This window comes from Barbatula barbatula, assembly GCF_947034865.1.
Source record: "Barbatula barbatula genome assembly, chromosome: 1".
Lineage (NCBI taxonomy): Eukaryota > Metazoa > Chordata > Actinopteri > Cypriniformes > Nemacheilidae > Barbatula > Barbatula barbatula.
The window spans coordinates 4,029,291-4,053,779 of record NC_136766.1 but is presented as its reverse complement, the minus strand read 5'-3'; the positions used below and the strand labels follow the sequence as shown (position 1 = coordinate 4,053,779).

The 24,489-nt window shown below is 39.9% G+C and overlaps 1 protein-coding gene across 5 annotated transcripts in view; it reads left to right on the top strand.

The window, feature by feature from the left end:
- The window catches only part of myo9aa (myosin IXAa), an 88,706-nt gene extending 64,335 nt beyond the window's left edge, over window positions 1–24,371 (top strand). For 4 of the 5 annotated variants that reach the window (XM_079459350.1, XM_079459349.1, XM_079459351.1 and 1 more), the window contains 28 exons: window positions 948–1,014; window positions 3,204–3,332; window positions 3,413–3,452; window positions 3,547–3,669; window positions 5,476–5,556; window positions 5,647–5,757; window positions 7,370–7,492; window positions 7,627–7,776; window positions 9,517–9,818; window positions 10,107–11,480; window positions 11,622–11,712; window positions 11,879–12,076; window positions 13,248–13,351; window positions 13,629–13,759; window positions 14,105–14,316; window positions 14,404–14,520; window positions 14,742–14,930; window positions 15,247–15,294; window positions 15,381–15,492; window positions 15,723–15,784; window positions 15,872–16,064; window positions 16,243–16,371; window positions 18,345–18,450; window positions 18,564–18,695; window positions 18,894–19,017; window positions 22,056–22,258; window positions 22,364–22,506; window positions 22,589–24,371. In XM_079459350.1, coding sequence (XP_079315476.1) covers window positions 948–1,014; window positions 3,204–3,332; window positions 3,413–3,452; window positions 3,547–3,669; window positions 5,476–5,556; window positions 5,647–5,757; window positions 7,370–7,492; window positions 7,627–7,776; window positions 9,517–9,818; window positions 10,107–11,480; window positions 11,622–11,712; window positions 11,879–12,076; window positions 13,248–13,351; window positions 13,629–13,759; window positions 14,105–14,316; window positions 14,404–14,520; window positions 14,742–14,930; window positions 15,247–15,294; window positions 15,381–15,492; window positions 15,723–15,784; window positions 15,872–16,064; window positions 16,243–16,371; window positions 18,345–18,450; window positions 18,564–18,695; window positions 18,894–19,017; window positions 22,056–22,258; window positions 22,364–22,506; window positions 22,589–23,007 — 5,213 coding nt within the window. In that variant the 3' untranslated portion in view covers window positions 23,008–24,371. The remainder of the gene's footprint in view (window positions 1–947; window positions 1,015–3,203; window positions 3,333–3,412; window positions 3,453–3,546; window positions 3,670–5,475; window positions 5,557–5,646; window positions 5,758–7,369; window positions 7,493–7,626; window positions 7,777–9,516; window positions 9,819–10,106; window positions 11,481–11,621; window positions 11,713–11,878; window positions 12,077–13,247; window positions 13,352–13,628; window positions 13,760–14,104; window positions 14,317–14,403; window positions 14,521–14,741; window positions 14,931–15,246; window positions 15,295–15,380; window positions 15,493–15,722; window positions 15,785–15,871; window positions 16,065–16,242; window positions 16,372–18,344; window positions 18,451–18,563; window positions 18,696–18,893; window positions 19,018–22,055; window positions 22,259–22,363; window positions 22,507–22,588) is intronic. The other variant, XM_079459352.1, reaches the window with a different exon arrangement.
- Window positions 24,372–24,489: the final 118 nt, after the last annotated feature.

Here is a 24,489-nt window from a genome sequence, read left to right as displayed (position 1 = left end):
GTTAGTAGTTCACAGAATGAAACGAAACGATCATTGTACCTGAACACATACCTGTAAATGGTCGATTCAGAAAAACTTGAAGAAATAATGTTGAAATGGTCTCTTTTCTGCGGCTGTATTTCTGTTAGATATTTGCTTTAAAAAGCTTGATTTCTTTTAACCTAAGAAACTATGATTTTATCCAAACATTGCATTGCTGCAAAATGTTTACTGAAAAATCCAGTTATGTAATCAAATATATCCAAGGCATGTTTTTAAACATATTCATATACACTTTTTTCCATAATAGTAAAATAATTAAATTGTTTATAAATTACTCTTCACAATTTTGCATTGTTCTATAGCACCTTTACAATCACTGTAGCTCAAACAGCATCTATATAATATTTAATATTTAAAATATATATGTAATCAATATCATTTATAGACAGCAATAATAATATTGAATTCAATTGTAATTCCATAGCACTTTTTACAGTTTATATAAGAAGCTATATACTGTAAAAGATGCTAAATATATATTTAATCAATATGGATTAAATGCATCAATAACGATACACATATTTTATTCAGCTGTATTTCTATAGCACTTTTCACAGTTTTGCATTGTTAACTTAGTAAATAAGCAATATTTATCAGGGTAACACCCACTCATGGTCTACATTTGAATACAATTTTCCCAGAAATATTCATCCAGCTTGAGTTATAAAACATTGACAGGATGTCATTTTGTTTCTTTTAAATTGAACTGATTTACAAAAGCATGTATAGAGGGATTGACATCTAATCGCATGATCACACATTTCATTTGACCCAACCGCAGAGACTGAATCACATCCTGTTAATGTTGAACTGCAGTGCTGTCATACTGAGATCTTTAACCACATACTCATTTTTATCTGATGCGTCTCACAGACCGGTTTCACGTGACTTCTGATGTGTTTTAGGTGTGAATAGAAACCGGCATCGTGTGCCACTGTCTGATCTTCAAGGCATCAACACGCTAAATCAACGGTAAGTGCATCTCCAATAAAAAACGCAGTGTTGTCAACGCAGTGTGGTTTTACCCTGATAAAAAGTGCAGTGCACAATAAACAACATTCAAGGGAGGAAAGAAAGAAAGTCCTTTGAGTTGTGATTGACTTGGAATTGAGTTTTGGATCTTTTTGTTGGCACCTCCAATGATGTTTTTCATTTGTTTCCACTTTCTGAAACGCTGTCAGGGGTTTTACTCTGTGCAGGGAATGAAGCGTGCATTCTGAACCCCCGGTCACTCTTCACAGGGCTTGTTAAGTTGTCCGTGTGGGTGTAGATTTGGAGCGTTGACTGCACATTTCCCCCGCGGACGGCCCACTGCCTACCCGGCTCATGCTTTCTAAATGACCGAATGGCACAGAGATTAGCCCCGATATCCAGAACAAGTGGCAGAGGCTGAACTCACAACGGCTCTTTTGTTGGACCGTAAAGTCTGTCTAATGTGTTTTGCAACCCCACACGCTTTTTGAGTTAGTAAGGGATCTCTGAATGCAGGGAAACAGCAGCTGCTTCCTGTGTGATGTCACAGTGGAGATATTTGCTCATGAGTAGGACGGGCCCGAGGCTGATGGGTAATTGTTCTCTGCGGGGTTCACGTGCACATGCTTCATTGACCCTCCCGCATAGAAAACTCTGCCACCAGATTACAGTCGGCCTCAGCTGGAGGTCTTTTCCTCACTGTATAGCCTCTTGTTTTGGGGGACAAAAGGTTGCGTGTTTTCATGCGCAGTGAATTGGTCATGGGTGACAAATACGACGGTTTTTACAATGGCGTCAGTAAATGTAGAGATCTTGATGATGTGCAGAGAATCCACACTGACAACTGTGGTACACTTTGCCTTGTTTTCCAATAAAAAAGATTACACAATAATATCAGCAATTTTATATATGAATATTAAGCATAATGTTTTTGGTAAAGCTATTGAATAAAATTCTACTGCCAATACTACTACACTTTTACTATAATATAACCATGAGTATAGTAAAACCCTGGCTTATACTCTTTTGCTAGTTTACTAGCACTAATACTACTATTGTACAATAGTAAAACCTTGGTCACTACACTTTTACCATAGTTAAACTGTGGTTACTAAACTTTTACTATTGTAAAAGCGTGGTCACTACACTTTTGCTATATGTAAATCATGCTTAAAACACTTTTGCCATACTAAATCCATGGTTACTACTCTTTTACTATAGTTAAACCATAACCACTCATTTTTTACTATAGTACTATAGGAAAACCCTGGCTAACAATCTTTTACAATAGTTAAACTGTGGTTACTAAAGTTTTACCGTAGTAAAAGCGTGGTTACTACACTTTACTATAGTAAAACCGTGATTAGTTTTCCTTAAGAGTCGGAACACCTGTGCTTCAGATGCTTTATGTGTTATTATTTACAGTCCCTGTTGTCGGCATCATGATGTTTTCCAGAAGTTTAAATGAGCTGATGTTATGGAACCGTCTGTTATGATGATAAAATGAAGCGCGGGCTCAGTTTTGTCTCGCAGATGTTGGATCTGACTGCTTTCAGATCACTCGGTGTTCCTCCGAGTCCAGTTCAGCCCTCAGCTGAAAAGTCAGACTCCAACACGAGGCAATAAAAGAAGCGAGGCAGACATTAGTTTTTAAACCAAAGCAAAGCATGTAAGAATAACAGTATAATAAAGTTTCATTTCAGAAAGTAAATGTGTCCAGTCCAAACGTACTAGTTTTCTAAGCCGAGAAAGATAAAGTTGCTTTGGTTTCAAAGGAGACGATTTAAAACGGTTGTAACGTATATTTTCTCTTTTCCTTCTACTGTAATAATCATAAAACGATCAAATGCAAAGCTAGTAGAGGTCAAAAGAACAGCTTTCTACATCACACCGTGCTAATAATGTGATATTTATGGTCAGTATATGAAATATCTACTGTAATCTTGTATATATTAAAAGATGGATGACTTCTGCTTGCCTCTTCTCCTGAACACCTCAGACCGAATTTATAGTTTTCCACTTGTTAAAACTTGCTGTACCCAATAAAGAATCTTCGCACCCGTATAGGTGTCTTAGCAATGCAGATGTCATGGTTTCGGTTCACGCACACATTTTTAAATGTTACAATGTGAATGCACTTTAATTCTCTGAATGCACAAATGTAAAACGCTGGCGTGTGTCTCTTTCAGGGAGGGCTGGAACGGACGTCCCGGGAGACAAAACCGTCTGTCGTCTGCCGGGTCTCTGAGCGAGGAGGATGGGATCTTTGTCAACTCCACCAGCAGTAAACTCCTGGAGCGAGCCCACGGCATCCTGATGTGAGAATCTGATATTAAATCCAGTGTCATCACTTATAAGCTCCTGAAAGCATCTAACCACTGTCGTTGATGTTTTTTAGGAGAAATAAAAACTATAAGATGAAGCCCAGTTTACCGAAGGTAAGAATTCTGTAACGCATCTACATATTTCGTATTCGATCAAATGCCCGACCGTACACACGTCACCTGTTGTTGTTGTTGTTGTTTTGTGCAGCACTTGCTGGATGTCAAATCTCTGAAGTATCTGAGTAGTCTGACGCTACACGATCGCATCACGAAATCTCTAATGCACCTCCACAAGAAGAAGAAACCGCCAAGTATTAGTGCTCAATTCCAGGTCAGTCTCTCTTTCTCTCGCTCTACCGTTCTGTCTCTGTTTTCTTTCTCACTGTCAATCGGTGTTTCTCACTCTCTTGGTGCCGGATTTAGATGTTCATAAAAATATTTTCTGTAAGAATAAAGTGACATATTATACCTCACATCTGACTGTATGTTTTCATCTATACAATAAAATATATATATAATACAGTAATAGCATGTGATTTGTTAAACTGCATTAATGATCGCATGTTAGCTAAATTGTTAGCAAGCGTTGTAACGTTATATTTATTATAATAAACGCCATATTTGTGACCATCTCCGCTCCGCTCCGTTTTTAATAGTGAAATCTAAAGTAGGGGAGCTGGACCTAATCGTTATTATTACAATATACAAATTCCTCGATGGAAAGTATAAGGGTTAAAATACAGATTCTGGCTCAATAAAATACACACAACATGTATAAAACATCTTCAAGCGAGAGTTCACCCCAAAAAAAACATCATTGACATTGACTCACCTTCGAGTTGTTCGGTTGAACACAGAGAAAGATATTTGGACTAATGCTTGTGACCAAATAGTCCACCATATTAGGAAAACCATCCAATCAGTTGTCGATGGATGAAATAAAGTCCCGCCCTACATGTTTTTTCTCATATCAGAAGTCGTTTTACTTGGGTATACGTCACGATATGGAAAAAAATATGGAACGCTACTTCCGTTTCATGCCGACCTGAGGACAACCGTGAGGCTTTAAGATGATATTTACGACAGCTTCTTCACTTTTTCCGTCAGATCTTCAGAAGTTTGAAGAATTAACTTTCTTGGGGCGTTTTTGTTTTTCGGAAATACAAAACATTCCTTACTTTTTTCTTAAATTTTCAGTTTTCTTTCCTACCCCGTCACCATCTCTTTCTCTCTCCCTCGGTCTCTCTCCCTGTCTGTTTAAGGGAGTGTTTCGAGTGTTATTTAGCTGTGCTATAATCTTCCTTTGTACCACTCGGATGTATCAGCCCCAGCAGTGGACAAGTAATTTGCCACATTTCATTCTCCAACCGTCTCTTAGTTTTAGTTTAACTTTAGCGGATGGGTAAAACAACTCCATAAAACCTGACATCTCTCACTGCAGGGTAAGAGTTAGGTTTTCCTTTAGTGTGTCAGATAGAGACTGAAAGCGGTAAACACGCAGTCGGTCTGCAATCTCTGGCCCGTCTGGCAGAAAGCCTGCACAAATGTGCGGATGACCTCACTTCCCACATCCTGTTCTGAGCTGTGCTCGCTTCGGGAGGGGAGAGTGAATTCCTGACCACCAAAATAGTTGCTTTCCCTTTTTTCCTGTCTAGAGAGACACGGACATGGAAACACAAACTCATAAAGCGTGTAAAGAACATGTTTGACTCATACTACACCCCGAAACCAAAAGAAAAAAACAATTATATCTCAATTTAATTTCCAAAGTCATGAAAGTCCCCTAATGTACGTTCAAAATGATGTTTGTTTTTAAAATTTAGTATTTTAATTTATGTTTTAATTATATATATATATATATATATATATATATATATATATGTATATATGTATATATGTGTGTGTGAAAGATACTAAAGTGCTAAATGTTTTATTTTAAATACGACATCATTATATTTTTACATAACAGAGATATCTGGACTGTTTTTAGTTATTTAGACGGATTAAATTAATGCAGACATAGCGTAAGTTCACAATGTACATAGTTAATATGATTTTGTTTGGATCTTTGATCAATTGGAGACGGATGTATTTATTATTATCAGTTTCATATGCGTGTTGTTTTTATTCCTCTCAGGCTTCTCTCAATAAGCTAATGGAGACGCTCAGTCAATCCGAGCCGTATTTTGTCAAATGCATACGATCAAATGCAGAGAAGGTGCGTTTCAGTTTGAATGTGTAATCTCATCTGGTTTATACATCTTCTAAATCACTTTTAACTGTGACGTGTATGTTTGATTCTGTCCAGCTCCCTCTGCGGTTTAATGATGGTCTGGTTCTAAGGCAGCTTCGATACACGGGTATGCTGGAAACTGTGCGTATCCGACAATCTGGCTACAGCATCAAATACATTTTTCAGGTGAGAAGCACATGCATGTGAAGTTGTGTTAAAGCTTTTATCTCAAATTGCCTCAAATCCTTGCTTTGGAAGAGACGACACTTTATTTTAGTTTATTTAAAGGTGTGATCAGGGATATTGATATTAAATATTCACTGGTCGAGTTTTTGTATATATTTTGTTGACTGTGTAAACATTTTATAAATCTAGAACATATATGTATAAAGTGCATTGTTTATATCATCATATATCATTTTCTAAATATTGAAGTCGACTTGCGATCATGTTTTCTTCCAAATTGTGACAGACTGTATATCTGAGTGTAGCGGCATGAGACGGGATTCATGCATAGAAGAGATTCTGAAAAGTATTAACTGCTTCGGCTGTTTATTACTATAAAGCACATATTCTGCATGACCATACTCTATATCCCTCATCCTACCCAATACCTAAACCTTACAAAAACCTTACTAACTATTAATAAGCGACAAATTAAGAGTTTATTGGGGAAAAACTCGTAGTTAATGGTTTGTTAATAGCCAGAATTGCCCCTTATACTAAAGTGTGACTGGGTCGAGCAGGGCGGGACGAGAGATGCGAGACCGGTGCATGCGCAGCTGACACTTGTTATCACCGGTCTCGCGCCGTTCCTCACGGCTCTCGTCCCGCCCTGCTCGCCACAGTGGCCAAAGATTATAATGATGGCACGTGGAGTTTAAATATATCATAGAGATGGTCATCACTTTTGATTTCATGGTGACTTTAATATAAAAACAGAACGGAGCCTTTGCTTTAAAAACATTTTTGTTTTCCATTAACAAAGGTTTGGAAAAATAGCGACACACCCGGCCGTTTAAATTAACCTAGAAAATGTTCGTATTTGACTCAATCGTGGGTTGGAACAAGTGTAGAAATATGATGGTGTGGCATGTTCAGTTTCCTTTCTTCTTGGTAGGGTGTGTCCTTGAATTTCAGAGCTGAAATCATTATTTCCAGTTGTCTAGGCATCATAAGGTTGTTTTGATTGCGTGTGCTTTGTACCAAACATTCATGTCAGAAAAAATGTCATGATGCTGTGTTAAATTATGGCGTAAAGAAAGAAACACGGACAGAAATGCTCTTTTTATATCGCTAGAATATAAGAATATCATAGAGAGGCCACTTTGACCACCCGAAGCACCCTAGCAACTGCATAGCAACATGCCGGAGAATAAGGCTATGTTTGTAGATAAACTAACCCCTCGAATGTTATTTTTTTTCTAAAACCTGAGCATTGTGTGATATGAAGTGGGTGTATCTGTTATTGGTGGATGTCTGGGCGCTGTGTCCCGCATACACACACTGCTTGACTTCACAGAGGCTCTCTATAGTCTGTAATGAAACTTGCCGGGAATAATTGCATACACAACAGCATCTGCCTCTCAAGACCGTCCACCCCGGCAGACTTGGCTCTTCAATGAGACCTCCAGATAAAGACATACCTTCACAGCGATGCTCATGTCCTGATATCTGCCCACACCTTAATGAGAAATGTCACTTCCAGGTCACGTACAGAATGTGCAGGGTTATTGTGTGTCTGCCGTCGACAGAAACGGCTCTTTGTGATCTAACGTCTACGTCTAACATCCATCAGGACTTCGTTCGACACTTCCACGTGCTGTTACCAGAGGGTACCTGCGCCAACCAAGAAGCTATCAGACGCTACCTGTGCCATGTGGATCTCACACCCGAGGGGTTCCAAGTGGGCCGTACCATGGTACGATCAACGTCACAGGATTTAATTACGTCCCCCCTTTCTAATACCTTTAGGATGACACACACTGTCCTTTTATGGTTCTCTTTGTTCAAAATGTACCGCATGTATGTGACATCTCTCTCCGCGTGTGCCAGGTGTTTCTCCGTGAAGTGGAGCGCCAGCGGCTGCAAGATCTTCTCCATCAGGAGGTTCTGCGCAGGATTGTTAATCTCCAGCGGCGTTTCAGGGCTCTTCTAGAAAGAAGGAACTTTCTGAGAATGAGACGGGCTGCCTGCCACGTACAGGTGTGTGCGAGATCTGTCTTTACCGTTTTACCGGATTAGATTGGTGTCAGTTTGTTTGGTGGGTTTTGTCGGCTAGTTGCGTTTTAGAGATGTTAAGGTGTTAGAATAATTTCACATTGACCTGACCTCTGCTACCGTGTATAAATATATGTGGGATCTCTATACAGGGTTACCGTGACCTCAAAGAAACCTGGAAAATAATGTGAAGTACTCTAAAATGCGCTATAGATGGTTACGACATTTGTGTTTTTAAAGTATTTTTGTATTTAAAACAATGCGTTTTACATCACAAATATGTCTTGTGATCTCATCTTATTTATCACATTTTTATGCATGGACTATACTAAGCTATATATGTTAAAATAATAGAATATTTATATTAATGGGATTCTTTAATACGGACGGTTTCATGGGACACACGCACTTGCCCAAGGTTGTGTTTGGTTATATTATTACAATTAAATGTTTTATATATTATAGTTATACATCATTTATTTGATAAGAATATTCATTCATATTAGTGTGTTATTTTATATGAATAATATTATATTAAATTAAAACGACTAAATTATTGTAAGACAAGTTTGGGCTACATTATGTTTGTTTTTGTTGTTGCCGCTAAAACTGTCTATATTGAATATTACTTTAGAAATATGTTGTCATTTTATATATGAATACTGAATATTATATACATTTATTTAAGTAATGAATGGGATGTAGATTACCGGTCAGGAATGTTATATCTCTTGACAAAAGGTTTCCTTGTGATCCTAAAAATCATGAATGTGTATGTTTCGATAAAATTACTTTTGTAGGCAAAAATATACAGTAAGCGTGCCAACAGTTTATTGAACAATAGATTTAAAAATAGATTTCATGGACCAAATAATGAATAAAAAGCATAGTCTAGCACAGATGGAAATTCCTTCAATACCGTTTTAAAAGCTTCCCAGGATAAGACTTAATAAAATGTAAGACTTTGCTATTTCTATGCGAAGGGTGACTACTTTAAATACATTTATTTTGGATACAACATAATTCTCATTGTTACAATCATGTTATTCAATGGTTTTAATGGGTTTACAATTTTTTAGAGTTGTCAATCGATGAAATAAATGAATCATGTCTAACAGGTAGGAAATATACCAAAATTAAATGTAGTTCTCAAATTCTTTAGCGTCTTTAATGCTAAATTCTACTTTAAATTCTCATTCAAGCTACAAAACACATTGAAATCCTCTTTTCTTTTGTTCTTTAGATAACATTAGTGACAGGAGTCACAGCAGCAGGTTTAAGAGCCGCCGCTCTACACAGATCTGACACCCCTCCCATTTCACAAAACTTTGCGGATTTTATTTAACACGTTGAAGTCAGCGCTTTACTAAAATACTCGTCAAACGGTCTTTCTAGCATAATCTTGTGTGGTTTTGTTCATTCAGGCACGATAGAGAACTTAATACTGATGCTGTGCTGTCTGACAGAGATTCACTGGCCTGTATATTCACTAGACTGGACCAAGAGCGATAATATAATGTAGCGCTAGACGAACGATGACAAAACAAACGAATTCTGCGTTAATTGAGTTTAATATTTATTATGTTAAATACATATTTAATATGTTAAGGTTTACACTCTACTATCATCTTGAAATGTGGATAAATATAAAAGAAGAATAAGTATATTACGCGTTAGTTCCTTTGTACTCTTATTGATCTTAGTTCTGTTTTGTCTTATATGTAGAACTGGTGGAGGAGCTGTCAGTCTGCACAATCGGACAACAGGCTTGAGTATGACGTCCAGGAGGGGGCAGCGGTCTGTATCCAGTCGGCCTGGAGGGGATTTAGAGAGAGACGAAAACTCTTGTTGTGTAGTGAGGCGGCCGTGATTATCCAGAGAAACTGGAGGCTGTGCCGGCGAAGGCGTGCAGCCCTCCGGATCCAGAGCGCCTGGAGACGGCACAGGGCCAGAGAGCTATACCTCCTTCGGCGTGACGTCACCATCCACCTGCAAGCCGCCTGCAGGGGTTATCTGGCGACACGGAGGTACGTTACTGCCCATTCTGCCGAGACGTATTGCTTCATAATACAGGCAGCTGTTGAAGTACTTAAAGGTCTGGGTCAGACCAATCGGCACTCTAATCCTTTCTTATTTCTGTCTAGCATAAACCTGATTTGTTCGACATCAGTGTTGCATAAGCTGCCCGCTCAAAGTGCAATTGCTCTGAAAAGTTAGGAGTTGTTTCAACTAGTCTTACAGGACTGGTGTATCAAGCTTGTTGCTTTTCCTTTCATCAGTTTGTAAAAGGATTTTCATTTTGCTTCAATTTTCAGGTTTAGAGAACTTCAAGAGCAGAAGTTACAAAGCACTCGGCTGCTGAATGGAAAGACCGGTCAGTTAACAGAAGAGCGTGCCGTCATGGGTTTGGATCTGAGTTCGTGGGAAGACACCTACAAGGACCAAGACAAAAACAAAGTGGAAACGGAGGTGTCTGGTGGAGGTGCTTCAAGGGAAGCTCTGGAAGACATGGACTTGGAGACAAGAGAGGAGCTGCAACCAACATCTGAAGTGACTATCCGAGAACGACCACGGACGCTAGAAGACCCCAACCAGAGGACGAGGGCCAAGCGGGAGAGCCGACGGATGCGTGAGTTGGAACAGGCCAAATTTAGCTTGGAGCTGCTGAAGGTGCGCTCCACGGGAGGAACGTCTCCGTCGGATGAGAGACGCTGGTCGATGGAGATGGTCAGCGAGGTTCCTCACACTCCTCAGGGTACTCCGGACAGCCAAAGCTCTAAAGGCAGCTTTGAGCTTCTTAATATAGATGAGTGTTTCAAAGACAAGGGACCTCTAGAAGACCTTGTTTCTCGTTCATCCGTGCCGGAACAGCACGACATATTTCCCTCGGACGCTTCTCGTGAACCGCCCAGATTACAAAACAGCCTTCCAACCTTCTATCTACCTCCGTCAGAAAGCAGCTCTGTAAAGTCTAGCACGGACTCGTCCGCTCCGCATTTGGATGCCTCCGGTAAGCCATTGAAGGAGAGAAAGGAATCCACTCGCAGACCAATTGTCGTCGTTATCAGTATGCAGGAGAAGTTTTTACACGAAGAGGACGCCAAGCTACCCGAGGTGTCAGACAGTGCCGTCCAGACCAGCGAGCCGCCCAGTCCGGCACAGCCCAAACGCAACAGCCTGTACGTGCTGGAGAAACTAGAAAAGCTGAATGAGGAAAAGGAAGTGAGAGAGAAACATCAGCAACAGCAGAACGAAAAGGAGATGATGGAGCAGGTGCGGCAACAGAAGCACATCCTAAAGGAGCACATCCGACACTTTGCTCAGTTGGAGAGGGACATGTTCGAGAAGCAGAGGTTTGAGGCGCTGCAGAAGATTGAGCAGAGCAGACAAGAGGATTCTGGAGGAAAGACAGACGGAAGCGCTTTACTCTTGGACCGAGGTCCTGCTCCCATAGCCCAACCCGAGCCGGACCTCATCTCCCAGTCACAGGTCACAAAAAAAGAAGCCAGATATCAGCCGAAGGATGGCAGAAAGGTACCGGAAGGATGGGCACCGAAACTGACCCTCGAATTCAGAGGAGATGAAACCAAAAGGAGGATAAATAAGAAGCCGTCCGCTCAGACCGTCAACATGACCGACAAATCTGGAAATATATTCTTTTCCCCGAAAATGAAGGTTTCCGTCTCAAAGTAAGTGATGATGAAATACAATGCTGGGCTGTCCGAACTATCTTAAAGGAACGAGAACTTTCATTCACTAAAGTCTTTTCTTTAGTGAAATCTCGGTCACTTTAACGTTCTTTTGTGTTTTTTCTCTTGACTTTGTTGTAGGTCGAATAAAGACTTTGACACTCGAGGCAAAACTCAAGGTGTCCAGAATGAAATAAACGTCCTGGGTTGCAAATCCACTAAAGGTCGAGAGGTGAGATGAACATATTCACAACTCGCAGTTAATCTTGATCTTTTCGCAAACCCCAGGCCACGTTTCTTTTGAAATGAACGAATGCTAGCATTTAGAGTTGTTTTTCTTCAGGGGTGAATGTGTTAGGGGGCATCTTCTCTTGTGTAATTATCATTTGGTTAATTAGGTCGGCCGACCGGGTCATAAAAAAGCCCGCATGGCGCGGACACGCTCAGACTTCATGACCCGCAGTACAAATCCCCCGGCAGAGGGAGAGTCAGAGGAGGAAGAGTACGAGGACAACCCTCTTTCTCCTTCTGTACTTCTCTCTAAACAGGACTCGGAGGAGAGCCCGCTAGAGGCGTATCACAGTGACTCTGAAATGGTAATTCAACGGTGGGAGTTTCGGGCCATCGGCGAGATGTTTCTCTACAGCTAACTCCTGCAGAAGAGCCTGTTAGATCACCTTACTGACCACCTGAACGCTTCCACACTTTCTGTATAGCTGAAAGATCAATATTGCCTGCAGATGCCCTGAAACCTTTGGAGAGCTATTCTCATCTGTGATGGCTTTTTTGTGCATACTTATACTATATCAACCATTTTAAAAGTATTTTAAATATAATAAGTAAAATATAATAAGTAAAAAATATAATATAGATAAATTATATATATATATATATATATATCTATATGAAAACTACAGTTTAAAGTTATGGTTTTATAATGGTAAAAACGTAGTAACCATGTTTTTTTTGCACATTACCATTTGTATCACCATAGTTTACTTTACTGTATCTGCAAAACCATGGTTAAACCAATGTTATTGTGTTGACATCATAGTCAATTTGTGGTTAAAACCAAAAACTATGTACAACTTTCGTAAGGCTAAATTCATGGGTTCAGCCACACAGATGTGGATAGTCTCCATCGGAGGTTTGCTTTCCTCTCCGGATGTAAAACGCATTTCATGTTTAACCCACAGCACTCTTCACTGAGCACTGCGCTTGTCTAGAAATAACCACTGTGTTAGTTATACTGTAGGTGCTTCAGCTCAACACCACGACCTTCAGCCGCTCTTCACACTGCCATCTCGGCAGACCATTGCATGCTTCAGCATTTAGCTCTTTCCCTCCCCTCCAGCAGTTCACCCAGGCGAAGGCTGTGGACATGGCCAATCTGAACTATTCATCTTCTTTTCCTCTCTCCGTATCATTACTCTTGAGTCTTTTCTCATTAACATCAGTTAACGCTTTTCATTTGTGTCACATGTTTCAGATATGTCGAGGTGTTACGGTTGTTCTTTTCTGCCCTTAGTAGGTTGTCAGTCATATGTTGTCAGTAACATTAAAGAGCATTAAGGTCACAAAGGCAACTTGATTTAACCGCTTAGTGCCTTGAAACTTGCGTGGCGACACACGGTTAAAAATGTTGTCGGCGAATAAAAAAGGAAGACATCTTTTTGACAGGGCTAGCTCAAACTCTTGTGGTTTCACATGTTAATTCTTGTGTGAGATGTTTGGCGTTCACATTCTGCACACGGTGGTGTTTTTCAGCCCGTCTCAGGCGCTGGAGAACAGAAGAGCATGTATAAAGCCATGTCCTCTGGTGACCTGGGTAAATCTGATGCTCTGAGAAAAAACTCTCATGGAGACGGAAGGTGATTCATTCTTACACTTATGCCAATATAAATGTGTATTTTTACAGTACAAATGTATATCATAATACTAGTTGAGGTAATGAAAGAAATGCATTACAACTTTGTCTTCATTTGCTCACTCTCATATCGTTCTGGCTCTATATACTGTATATACACATATATATATACATATATTTAAAGCAAAAATGGATGTGATATGTAATATGTCAGAATTATACTGTTCATCATGGTGTTTAGACTACTTCTGAACACGTGTACGTGTGTTTGTTAACTTCAGGGTTCGTGGTAAAATGCGCTTTTGGGGTAAAGCGAAGCAGGGAGAGAAGAAGGCGTCCCGAGAGCGTCTGTTTTGTGGCGGTGATGTTCTGGATGGAGACCCTCCTGAAACATCACTACTGATAGAAGAGGGTGAGATGAGATGAACCACTCCATTAAATCACAACTGTGATTGTCGAAGCCGTCCGTCTTTAGTTTTTAATGCTTGTTTTGTTATTAAAAAAAAATATTAAGGCATCTTGAGAAGTTAGTTGATGCCTCTTAGTGTGAAGGCAATGGTCTAAGCTATATATGTTATTAAGAAAATTTGAAGAGTTTATTTCCAAACAATTAATATCAAATCAAACTGCAGTTGGTTTGTTTTGATGTGATCCATAAGTAAAAAATACACCTTACTAACACAATGCAAACATAACACGATTTTTGAAAAATGTAAAAACAAATTGTCAAAAGAAGATTTCTATTGTGTTTATCTAGGTGCAGAGCACCTGTCGCCTCCCCGAAGCCCAGATCTGACCTTACAGAGGGAATTTAAAGAAAACAAGGAGCCGTCTCCTAAAGTGAAGCGTCGACGCAGCGTGAAGATCAGCAGTGTGGCTCTCGAACCCGCCCAGTGGCAGAACGATGCACTGCAGATTCTCACATGTGCCAATGACTACAGGAGCATGAATGATTTCCTCATGAAGAAGGTTCTGTCTCTGACACGTACAAAGCTCACATTTACTGTTGTCACTATGAATGAAAGATCGTTTCATAAGCTTTTTTTACTCTCATAGATAAGTGATTTAGACATGGAGGATGGTAAGAAAGACACAATGGTGGATGTCGTCTTCAAAAAGGCGCTAAAGGAGTTTCGCTTGAACATCTTCAACTCGTACTCCACAGCTTTAGCCGTAAGTACTAACCCAAAAATCACATTTTACTGTGACCATCCTAAACTTTTTTTTTCTTGCAGGATCTATTTTCCGGTCCAGAAGAAACGTAATGATTTATTGTGCATCTGTTGAGCAGGACAAGAGAGATTTTAAGCTTTCCGGCACAATGTGATGCTTATTATTAGGACAGAATCGGATGTTTTTGTAGATGTGGTTTGAACTGTTTGTTCTTCCTGCAGATGGATGATGGGAAGAGCATTCGATACAAGGACCTCTACGCTCTCTTTGAACAAATCTTGGAGAAGAACATGCGTCAGGAACAGAGGGACTGGAGCGAGTCGCCGGTGAAGGTCTGGGTCAACACCTTCAAAGTCTTTCTCGATGAGTTCATGATGGAGCACAAACCTGTGGACAATGCTGTGAACAAGGTACGGGCCATTTCGACAGCAAAATGTAATAATCTTATCGCTGTCAAACGATGAAACATTCTGTCATCATTTACTCACCCAAATATATAACGGGGTTGTACAACGGAGACATGTATGTCGCACATGCAATGAAAAATGTCGTTTGACAGCCCTAAATAACATCAAAGCATGTCAAATAATTTTATTCCAGCAATATAGGATGTAAAATTTGATCTACCTACTGTAAATATCCTGCAAGCCTGCTCAAAACCGTGTAAAACCAGCAACTATCGATGAACACTTTCTTATGTTATGATGGCTGTTTGTGCCCTCACAGGTAGCCAAACCAGACCGCAAGAAGAGAAGGAAAAAGGATGCGGATATCGTACGTAAAATCATCACCGGATACCAAATTATCATTTCATTTCCCTTTATCATGCGACTGACGCCGCCGCGTTTTATTTCTTTAAGGTGGAAGAACACAACGGCCACATATTTAAATCCACCCAATACAGCATTCCTACATACTGCGAGTACTGCTCATCTCTCATCTGGATGATGGACAAAGCCTGCGTCTGCAAAAGTGAGTTTCATGTCCCCGAATTCAATTCAGCATAATCCGATTGCTTCCCATCAGACTCTCGGCTGGAGCGCAGAACAGTTCGGCTTTGTGGCGCAGGATGTTTTCTGCCGTTCGGCACAGATTTAGAGTTTGTTTTAGGCGGCGGCGCTTGTTTTTTCATTTAATTGTGTGCCGCGTGCGCTGACGTGCAGTGAAAGTGTGAATCAATGAGATGTCTGTGTATTGTGCAGTGTGCCGGTATGCGTGCCACAGAAAGTGCTGTCAAAAGATGACCACCAAATGCAGCAAGAAGGTAAAGAGTTTATTTTCCTTCTACTTGAATTACATTCATGTGACGAAATGAAAGACATCGTCGCTTATATCACGGACCTGTGTGCAGTACGATCCTGAGCTCTCGTCTCGGCAGTTTGCTGTGGAATTGACCCGTCTAACCCACGACGAGCGGTTAGTGCCTTTAGTTGTGGAGAAACTCATCAACTACATCGAAATGCACGGCCTGTACACTGAAGGCATCTACCGGAAGTCTGGATCCACTAATAAGATTAAAGAGCTGAAGCAGGGTCTGGACACAGGTATTGCACATGAGACAATGACGCTTTTCTTTTTAAAATATATTTTAATGTAGTTTCAAATGGAATTGTCACATTATTTAGCATTGCATTTTTCTTCAATATCATGGAGACCCATAAAAAAACAAGTTTATATTAGTATTGTGTCCGGTCATTGGTGATGTCTTGTTTTTTGTTTTAGATGTAAACAGCATAAATCTGGACGACTACAATATTCATGTGATCGCCAGTGTTTTTAAACAGTGGTTACGGGATCTGCCCAATCCTCTGATGACCTTTGAACTGTATGAGGAGTTTCTGCGAGCAATGGGTACGGAATCTGCATCTGCTTCTGTCCCGTTTTATTTTCTTTACATGGGATAATGACTATGGAAGGCGAATCCTGCCAAATTGAAATAAATAAATTAAACGATGAAATTGAAAACCAGATTAACAATTTCTTTAAACACAACCGCGCGCAGAGTATGTGCCAAAATGAAAATATTTTATTTTCATTTTACAATTTTACACTGACAATGCGTTGTCCCTGTCAAATTGAAAAAGAAAATGCGATTTGCGATTTGACATTTAATTTTCACTTAAATCTCGAGGCAAGACTGCCAATATGAAAATGAAAAGGCAAATGTGAAAAAGAAATTGCAAAAACATTTTTAAAAAGGCACATTCGCCTTCCATAAATGATGTTCCATAAATGACGTTATCATGTGTTGACAATAATATCAATTAATGTATTAAATTACATTATTTAAAAATCTAATTTTGGCGGCTGAATTAAATGTGATTTTAGGGAAAATTTGTTAATTTTGCTAATTTAAGAACGCATAAATATTATAGAACACAAAGATGAGATGATTACTACGCAAAGCTCAAATAAATGCAAATACTTTATTTCTAAACATTTTAAATATCGAAGATTAAAATAAATGTTCATCATGTCGAGGAAATTAATTCATTTTAAAGGGAAATTCTCTCATCTTTTACTCACCTTGGAGTTGTTCCTAATCTGTATAAATGTCTTTGTTCTGATGAAAACAGAGAAATATATTTGGATGAATGCTTATAACCAAACAGTTCTTGGCCTCCATTGACTACCATATTAGGAATATTACTATATAATGTTTTTTGTTCCGTTGAACACAAAAGAAGATATTTTGAAGAATGTAGGACAGCAAACAGTTCTTGGGCACTTTTGTCTACCATTGTAATTTGTTCTACTATGGTGGTCAATGGGGTCCAAGAACAGTTTGGTTACAAGCATTCGTCCAAATATCTTTCTCTGTGTTCAACCGAACAAAGAAATGTATACAGGTTTGGCACAACTAGAGCAGGGGTGCCCGATACGTCGATCACGATCTACCGGTCGATGGCAAAGGTAGTGTGGGTAGATCGCATGGCATTAACAAAGCAGACGTCAGCTCATCATCCGTCCTCAATGTGAAATGGTGTTTACTGATCTGATTGTAAAAGAAGAGCTGTTAACAGTACTGCCCATTAAAGAACACACACGAGGAGTGGACGTATTTCAGTCTTTCAAATACTTTATAGATAAAAACCCGGCTCCCAGTGTGCAAATTGGTGTCCATCACCACGGACAGAGCGCCCGTGATGGTTGGCCGCTCGAATGGATATATTGCGAGGTGCAGGGAGGACGATGCTTTCCCGGACTTCCTCAAATACCACTGCATAATACACAAGCGTTATGCGCAAAAATGCTCAACATGAAAGAGATAATGGATGTGGCGACTAAGATCCCACATTCTATTCGTGCCAGATCTCTTCAAAGACGGCTAGTCTTAACGCCGACTGTGACCACTCTTGAGTTGTTGTTGCACACTGACGTAGTCAAAATGAGGTATATTGAGTTGTATTGTGCAATGTAGTTCATGTTGTTATGCAAGCTACACCAACGCGTATTGTGCATATAAAGATTTCTCAATATATTCATAAATAAATATGCGTTTTGCATTTAGAAAAAATAAATAAATATGTGTTTTTGCATTTAGGTAGATAGATCATTTTAACTTGGTCATTTTATAAGAAGCTCACAAGCCAAAAAGCGTGGGCACCCCTGAACTAGAGAAATGACAGAATGTTCATTTTTGAGTGAAGTGTTCCTTTAAGATAAATCAAGGTCATTCATAGATGGAAAAACAGTAAAAGTACTTCATTCAACATTTTAAACTGCATTCATGTGTTCACCACATTCTTACGTTTTAAGTAAAACTACTTTAACAAACGTTATTACGACATGTTATTTATATATTAGCTGTGATGTTTCTGCAGGTCTCCAAGATAAGAAAGAAGTGACTCGAGGGGTTTATTCTATAATCGACCAGCTCGGTAGAACCCATCTGAACACACTTGAGCGCCTCATATTCCATTTGGTCAGGTACGAGTCTCTTTAACTAAAACAACTGCAATCGTGAACTGTTACATTGTGTCTTTAGAATTGTAAAAGGCCTAATAAATGATGTCATGTGATGTTGTATGTGGCGTCTACAGGATTGCTCTGCAGGAGGAGACCAATCGCATGTCTGCGAACGCGCTGGCCATCGTGTTCGCTCCCTGCATCCTGCGCTGTCCTGACACCACTGATCCTCTGGAGAGCGTTCAGGACATCGGGAAAACCACAGCGTAATGAACAATTTTTTTTTTTTACGGTGCTACAGTAGAAGTGTGGCAAATAATCTAAATGCATCAGAGATTTTATTTTGCTATAAAGAGCTTTTGTGATGTCTCAGCCGATGCCCGACATACTCGAGTGCTATCCTCTCAAATACAAAAGGCCAAAATGATACAAATAGATGTCAATAATCGTTGTGTTTGTCACAGGTGTGTGGAGCTGATCATTTGTGAGCAGATGAATAAGTACAAGGCCAGATTGAAGGACATCAACACTCTGGAGTTTGCTGAGAACAAAGCCAAGAGCCGGCTAACTTTCATCCGCAGGTCTATGGTACGAGACATTATAGAATGTCTTAGGACATCTCCTGTCAATACGCCAGATTTCAAAGCTTAGAGGGATTTTGTGAAGTAGGACTTTCTTATTTTGTATTTTTGTCTTGTTTTCCAGTACAAATGTCAAAAAATTCTTGAATCAAGTTATATTTACTTGAGAAACAAAATTACATTAAGGGATAGTTCACCCAAAAAATGATTATTCTGTCACTTATAAAGCCTTAAAGGATTTAGCCCCGACCTACATAACATGGCCTCCATCACATTACAACCCATCACGCTCTCTGAAATCTTTTGATAATACCTAGAATAACTAAATCCACCAAAGGGGGTCGAGCTTTCTCATACGTAACACCTTAACTCTGGAATAACCTTCCCTACACTATTCCAGGGTCAGACACACTCTCCTGATGTAAATCTAGATTAAAGACACATCTTTTCAGCAAAGCATTTACTTAAAGCAAAATATCCTAAACAAACCACCGGGAGACTGCTGTTATTAGATATTATTTACTAGAATAATCTTGCTTTTTCTATAAACACCATGTACTGTGTTTTACCTTTTTTGTGTTTTTCGGTTTTTCTTATTTTCTCCTGTAAAGCTGCTTTGGAACAATGCACACCGTGAAAAGCGCTAATAAATAAAATGTAATTGAATTGAATCTTGATTTATAGTACGTACAGAGACATTTGTACTTGAAAACTAAACAAAAACACTGTGTATGAAATATCCTTTTTTCAGTGTTGTTTGTTGATCAGCGTCTTTGTTAGTCCAAAAGTAACATAAGTATCAACCAGTTGTTAAATAAATTCAAATGAAAAGCAAACTTGATCAGATAAATGTACAACTAGAACAGGGGTTCCCAAACTTTTCAGCCCGCGACCCCCAAAATAACAGTGCCAGTGACTCGAGACCCCCACAATCCTCGATACAAACCTTGCGTGCAAAAAGCGCAAATGCACCCATAACAACCAAACGCGTATAATGACAACACAAAAGTGCACGGTCTTACATAATATTATTTTATAGTTATTCACACATGTCCTTACATAAAATATGAACTATTACTACAGATGCTTGAATTTCATCAAACTGATTCGAGCGTTGATGGATGCGCCTCTGTTCGTACGATGAGTCCTCTGACTGCGCCGCTTCTCCGCCCTCCTCCGCTGGCCTCCCTGCATTGTCTTTGATCGATATTAATCGACGTTTCGTATCGACAAATACGAATATCTTAAACTTAAAGCCTGAAAAATGATCCGCGGGACTGTTTAACGCGGTGCTGTAAATAACCTAATGGTTGCTAATGTGGTTAATAGGACGTAATCACCTCAGTGGTCACGATCGAGGGGGAGGAAATTCCTCTGGCTGATGGCATTTTATTTGCCTTGTTTTATTTGTAACTAAACAAATATTAGTTTATTTTGTTACACTTACTGATTACATATGTATGCGATTTCTAATAATACAAAACATTATTTCTGGAAATCATGTTGCGACCCCCACTTTGGGAACCCCTGAACTAGAATGCACAATCATTATGAAAGCTGAGTAAAAACTGAAATGAATTTATTTAAGGTATTTGCTATAAAGAAATCTAAAATGTCCGAATTCATCAGTGCACTAGAATCAGTATGATGTACATTTGCGTATGTTTTTGTCGCGCTGCTTTAAGGGATGTTTTTCAAATCAAATATTTTGTTTATCACACATTCTTAATCCTAACGCAATAATTTCTGATGGAAATGATAGCTGGAAAATAACTCAAAACCGATAGAATCCAGGAACATGTCCTACTTGGGTAAAACGTCCTACTAACCCCATTCTCTCCTCCCCAAATCCCTTCTACCTTTGCTTTCCTCTTGAATCCAGAGGCCTGTAATAATTGCTGTTAGATTCATGAGCGTAACCCGCAGTGCTGCAGCGGTATGTATTTACAGCGTGTAAACTCATCTCTGTCTCATCCAGCACTGTGAGGTCCATCCGTTCTCATGATCACATGAGAGAGAAACTCAAGACTAGTTCACTAGGGATTCATTCAGACCCAATCACCTCATTATCAAAATATTATATTGCATGACTTGCATGACAAACGTCTCTGTTTTGTTCACCTTTGTGTCTAAATGCGACTTGTTTTTCTTGTTGGTATTGAGCGGTGTAATTCATTAAGAAAGGTCATGATAGTTTGTTGTCCGTTCAGGGTCCAAAACAACACTCATTCAAGTGAAAATTGAATGCATCAGGATTACTGGTCCTGGGATGTTTTTAAAGGGAAATTAAAATTCGTTCATAATTTATTCACTCTCATGTTATTCCAAACCTGTATGATTTTCAGTCTTCTGTGGAACACAAAAGACGAAATTCTGATGTATTTTGAAGATTGGTGGTACCCAAACAACATTGGACCAGAGTTGTCTTAGTTTTGTTTGGTTTATTTTCTAATAGTTTGAATTTACTGTTTATTGATTTTTATGTTCATTTTAGTTACATTTTTAACAGCTTTGTTTTATGCTTTTGTCATTCTATTATTTATTTGTTTATTTTTTATGTTGCTTTCAAAGGTCATTTCATTTTTACGTTTAATTTCAGCTTTTGTTTATTATAATATCAACTTATTTCTGTTTTTTTATGAGGCAACATTTCAGTTTTTTGTTTAGTTTAAGTTTTTCCAATAATTTCAATGAACAGTAACGTTTTCAAAGTTGTAATTTTGGTCAACTAAAAATAATCTTGCATTGGACCCCATTGACCTCCATTGACATTTCTCATAATATCTTCTTTTGTGTTTCACAGAAGAAAGACTCATGAACAGATTTTGAATAACATGACGGTGGATACATACCGATTCCTGTTGTCTATCCCTTTATCCTCTTTACTAAAATAGCTAGTTAAAAATTGTTACCGGCCAACTTTCTAAATGAATATTAGTTAAATTTGGACCCTTTATCCATACTAGCTGTAGAACAGTCTGGAGGAGTTTAGAATAACACTGTATATCAATAATATTTCCATAATTGTTGTGTTTTGTTTGACAGGGTAAAGGGCAGGGACACCGAGTGAGATATCCCACACCATCACCTCCGGTGAGTCCTCGCTCTCCGACCGCCCCAGACGTGCCGGTAGAAAGCGTAGATGACGAAGTCGCCAGAGACCCAGATGTGTCCGAGCAACAGCAGGTGGCCATGCAGCAGGAGGAGAAAGTTCTGACCGAACAGATCGAAAATCTACAAAAAGAGAAGTAAGAGTCTCTTTTCGGTTGCTTGACGCAACGACATCTTCACACAATATTTCTTAAATTAAACGATTCAAAGATCTGACACATGTTTGATCTTCACCCCAAAAGGGAAGAGTTAACTTTTGAGATGCTGGCTCTCGAGCCTCGGGCGTCGGATGATGAGACGCTGGAGTCTGAGGCGTCGATAGGCACAGCAGACAGTTCTGAGAATATCAACCTGGACTCCGAAGGAGCCGGATCGGATTTCTCCGGTGAGTATCCGTGTTCACGTGCATGCGCTCAAGTGTATTTCCGGCACACCCCTTACATGATACCCTCTTCCTCTCCAAGCAGAGCGAGGCCCAGCGCCGGCCGCCTCCAGGCCCAAGAAGTCTGACGGGAAGAGCAGACGGGTTCTGCGGAAGCAGGCCGAATCCCTGGATTCCGTAGACTCCAGTTCGACCGTGTCCTCCGTGTCGTCCTCCTACGCCAACCTGCCCGTACAAACCCGACCCCGCAGGTTTCGTTTCCGGTCCAAATCACCTCCGTCCAGATCGGTTCTGTCCAGCCCACCCGACAGCATGGACCAACCCGAGCCGGACAGAGAGGAGAAGCCGCAGTTCACCAGCCGAGGCAGATTTAACCCCGAAAAAGGCAAACTGCGGCTTCAGGGTGCCAAGAGCTCCCCACCGAAACCGCACGGGCCGAAGAGGGACCAGGACATGCCTCCTCCGCAGATGGTGGTTTATGGCAGCAACGAGTTTATGGTATGAAGGTCACGAGGTTACTCGTCCAAACGCGGAGAAGAGCCCTTTCCTCACGGCTAGCTCACGTTAGCTGCATTGTAGTCCTTAAATGCCATGTTGAGAGAAAGGCTTGAGGACAGAGCTGGAGATCTGAAAGGGTGTGTTGTGGGTCCGAGACGAGGAAGGCAGGGTAAAGGGAACGCTGAACGACTCCACTCCGCGGAAGATTCTCCTGCGGGCTTTCATCGGTAGCTCTGTGACTGCCAAGGTCCAAGAGCGGGAGACGAAGCCATTGATGAACTTCACGAATTCAAGCTATACCATGGGCTGCTTCAACGTTTACAATGTAGAACTATTGCAAGGAGCATCCTCCGCAATGTATTTGCCCTTAAGCCTATTTAATAAATTTTATTTACTTGGAATATATAGAGCTATATAAATATATTATGTGATGTAAAGTGTAGAAAGGCCCAGTCTACCAGTGACAGCTGGGATGTTGAGTTCATATATCTTGTATCGGCAATGAATGCGTTTGCGAGCTAAAGATTGTTTGTGTGAATGTTTGTGTGCGCGAAAACTTGATATGTTGTGTCAGATTTGTGCTGCTTGTTGCGTTGTGCTTGGAGGGAAATGATGCCATTAAGGGGACCAAGCAAAGGTCGAGGTCTTTCAAATCCCCATAGCCATCCGTAAATCGTTTGGATTCGTTCAGACGCAAAAACGTTTCCTCCAAATGTTTTTCCGCGTCAGTCGCGTTCTATGAAAGCAGTGTTAATATACAAAACCGCAGTAAACAAATGATAACCTATTGTTATTTTAAATGACATCTGAGGATCGATCATGCGCCGCATTGTTTCCCCTCGTGCAGAAATAATTGAAATACGTAATGTATTATCAAACGATTTCTTCCGTTTATATAAATATCTTTTTTTCAAATTATTTAAATGTTTTCAGTGACCGCGATAATCCACGTAAGTGTTGATTTGATTTTAAAGACACGGACTTGTCGTTTATTACTCGTAATGTTGACCTCGGAGCAATCTGGAGGTCAGAATACGTCCTCTCTCTCCATCACTATTTGTTAATGTCATTTACAATATCAGAAACCTGGAGGTGAAATGAAGAAAAGCAGTGAATGTGTATCCGCAAACTATTTCTGCTAATGATGTCATCCATCTGTTAAATTGTGATTCTCAAGGTTTGTCTGGTGTTACGGAGTGTATAGACAAACGAACTCGACCTCTAATAATATGGATTTATATTGTGTTGTTGTAGATCTCATTCATTGCCGACACTGGTCACATGGCGTCTTTCACTTGGAGCCGTGTGTTGAACAAATGTTTCTTATGGAAGACAAAAATGTCAGTGGTTGTAAAATAAATTACATTTTGAACAAATAAGAAATGAGTTTTGAGTTACTGTGATTGTATTCATGTTTCCTCATGCCACCCATGATTGAGTTTTGTGTTGTGATGGGATGTAAAGGGTGAAGTAGGCCGACCCGTTTGA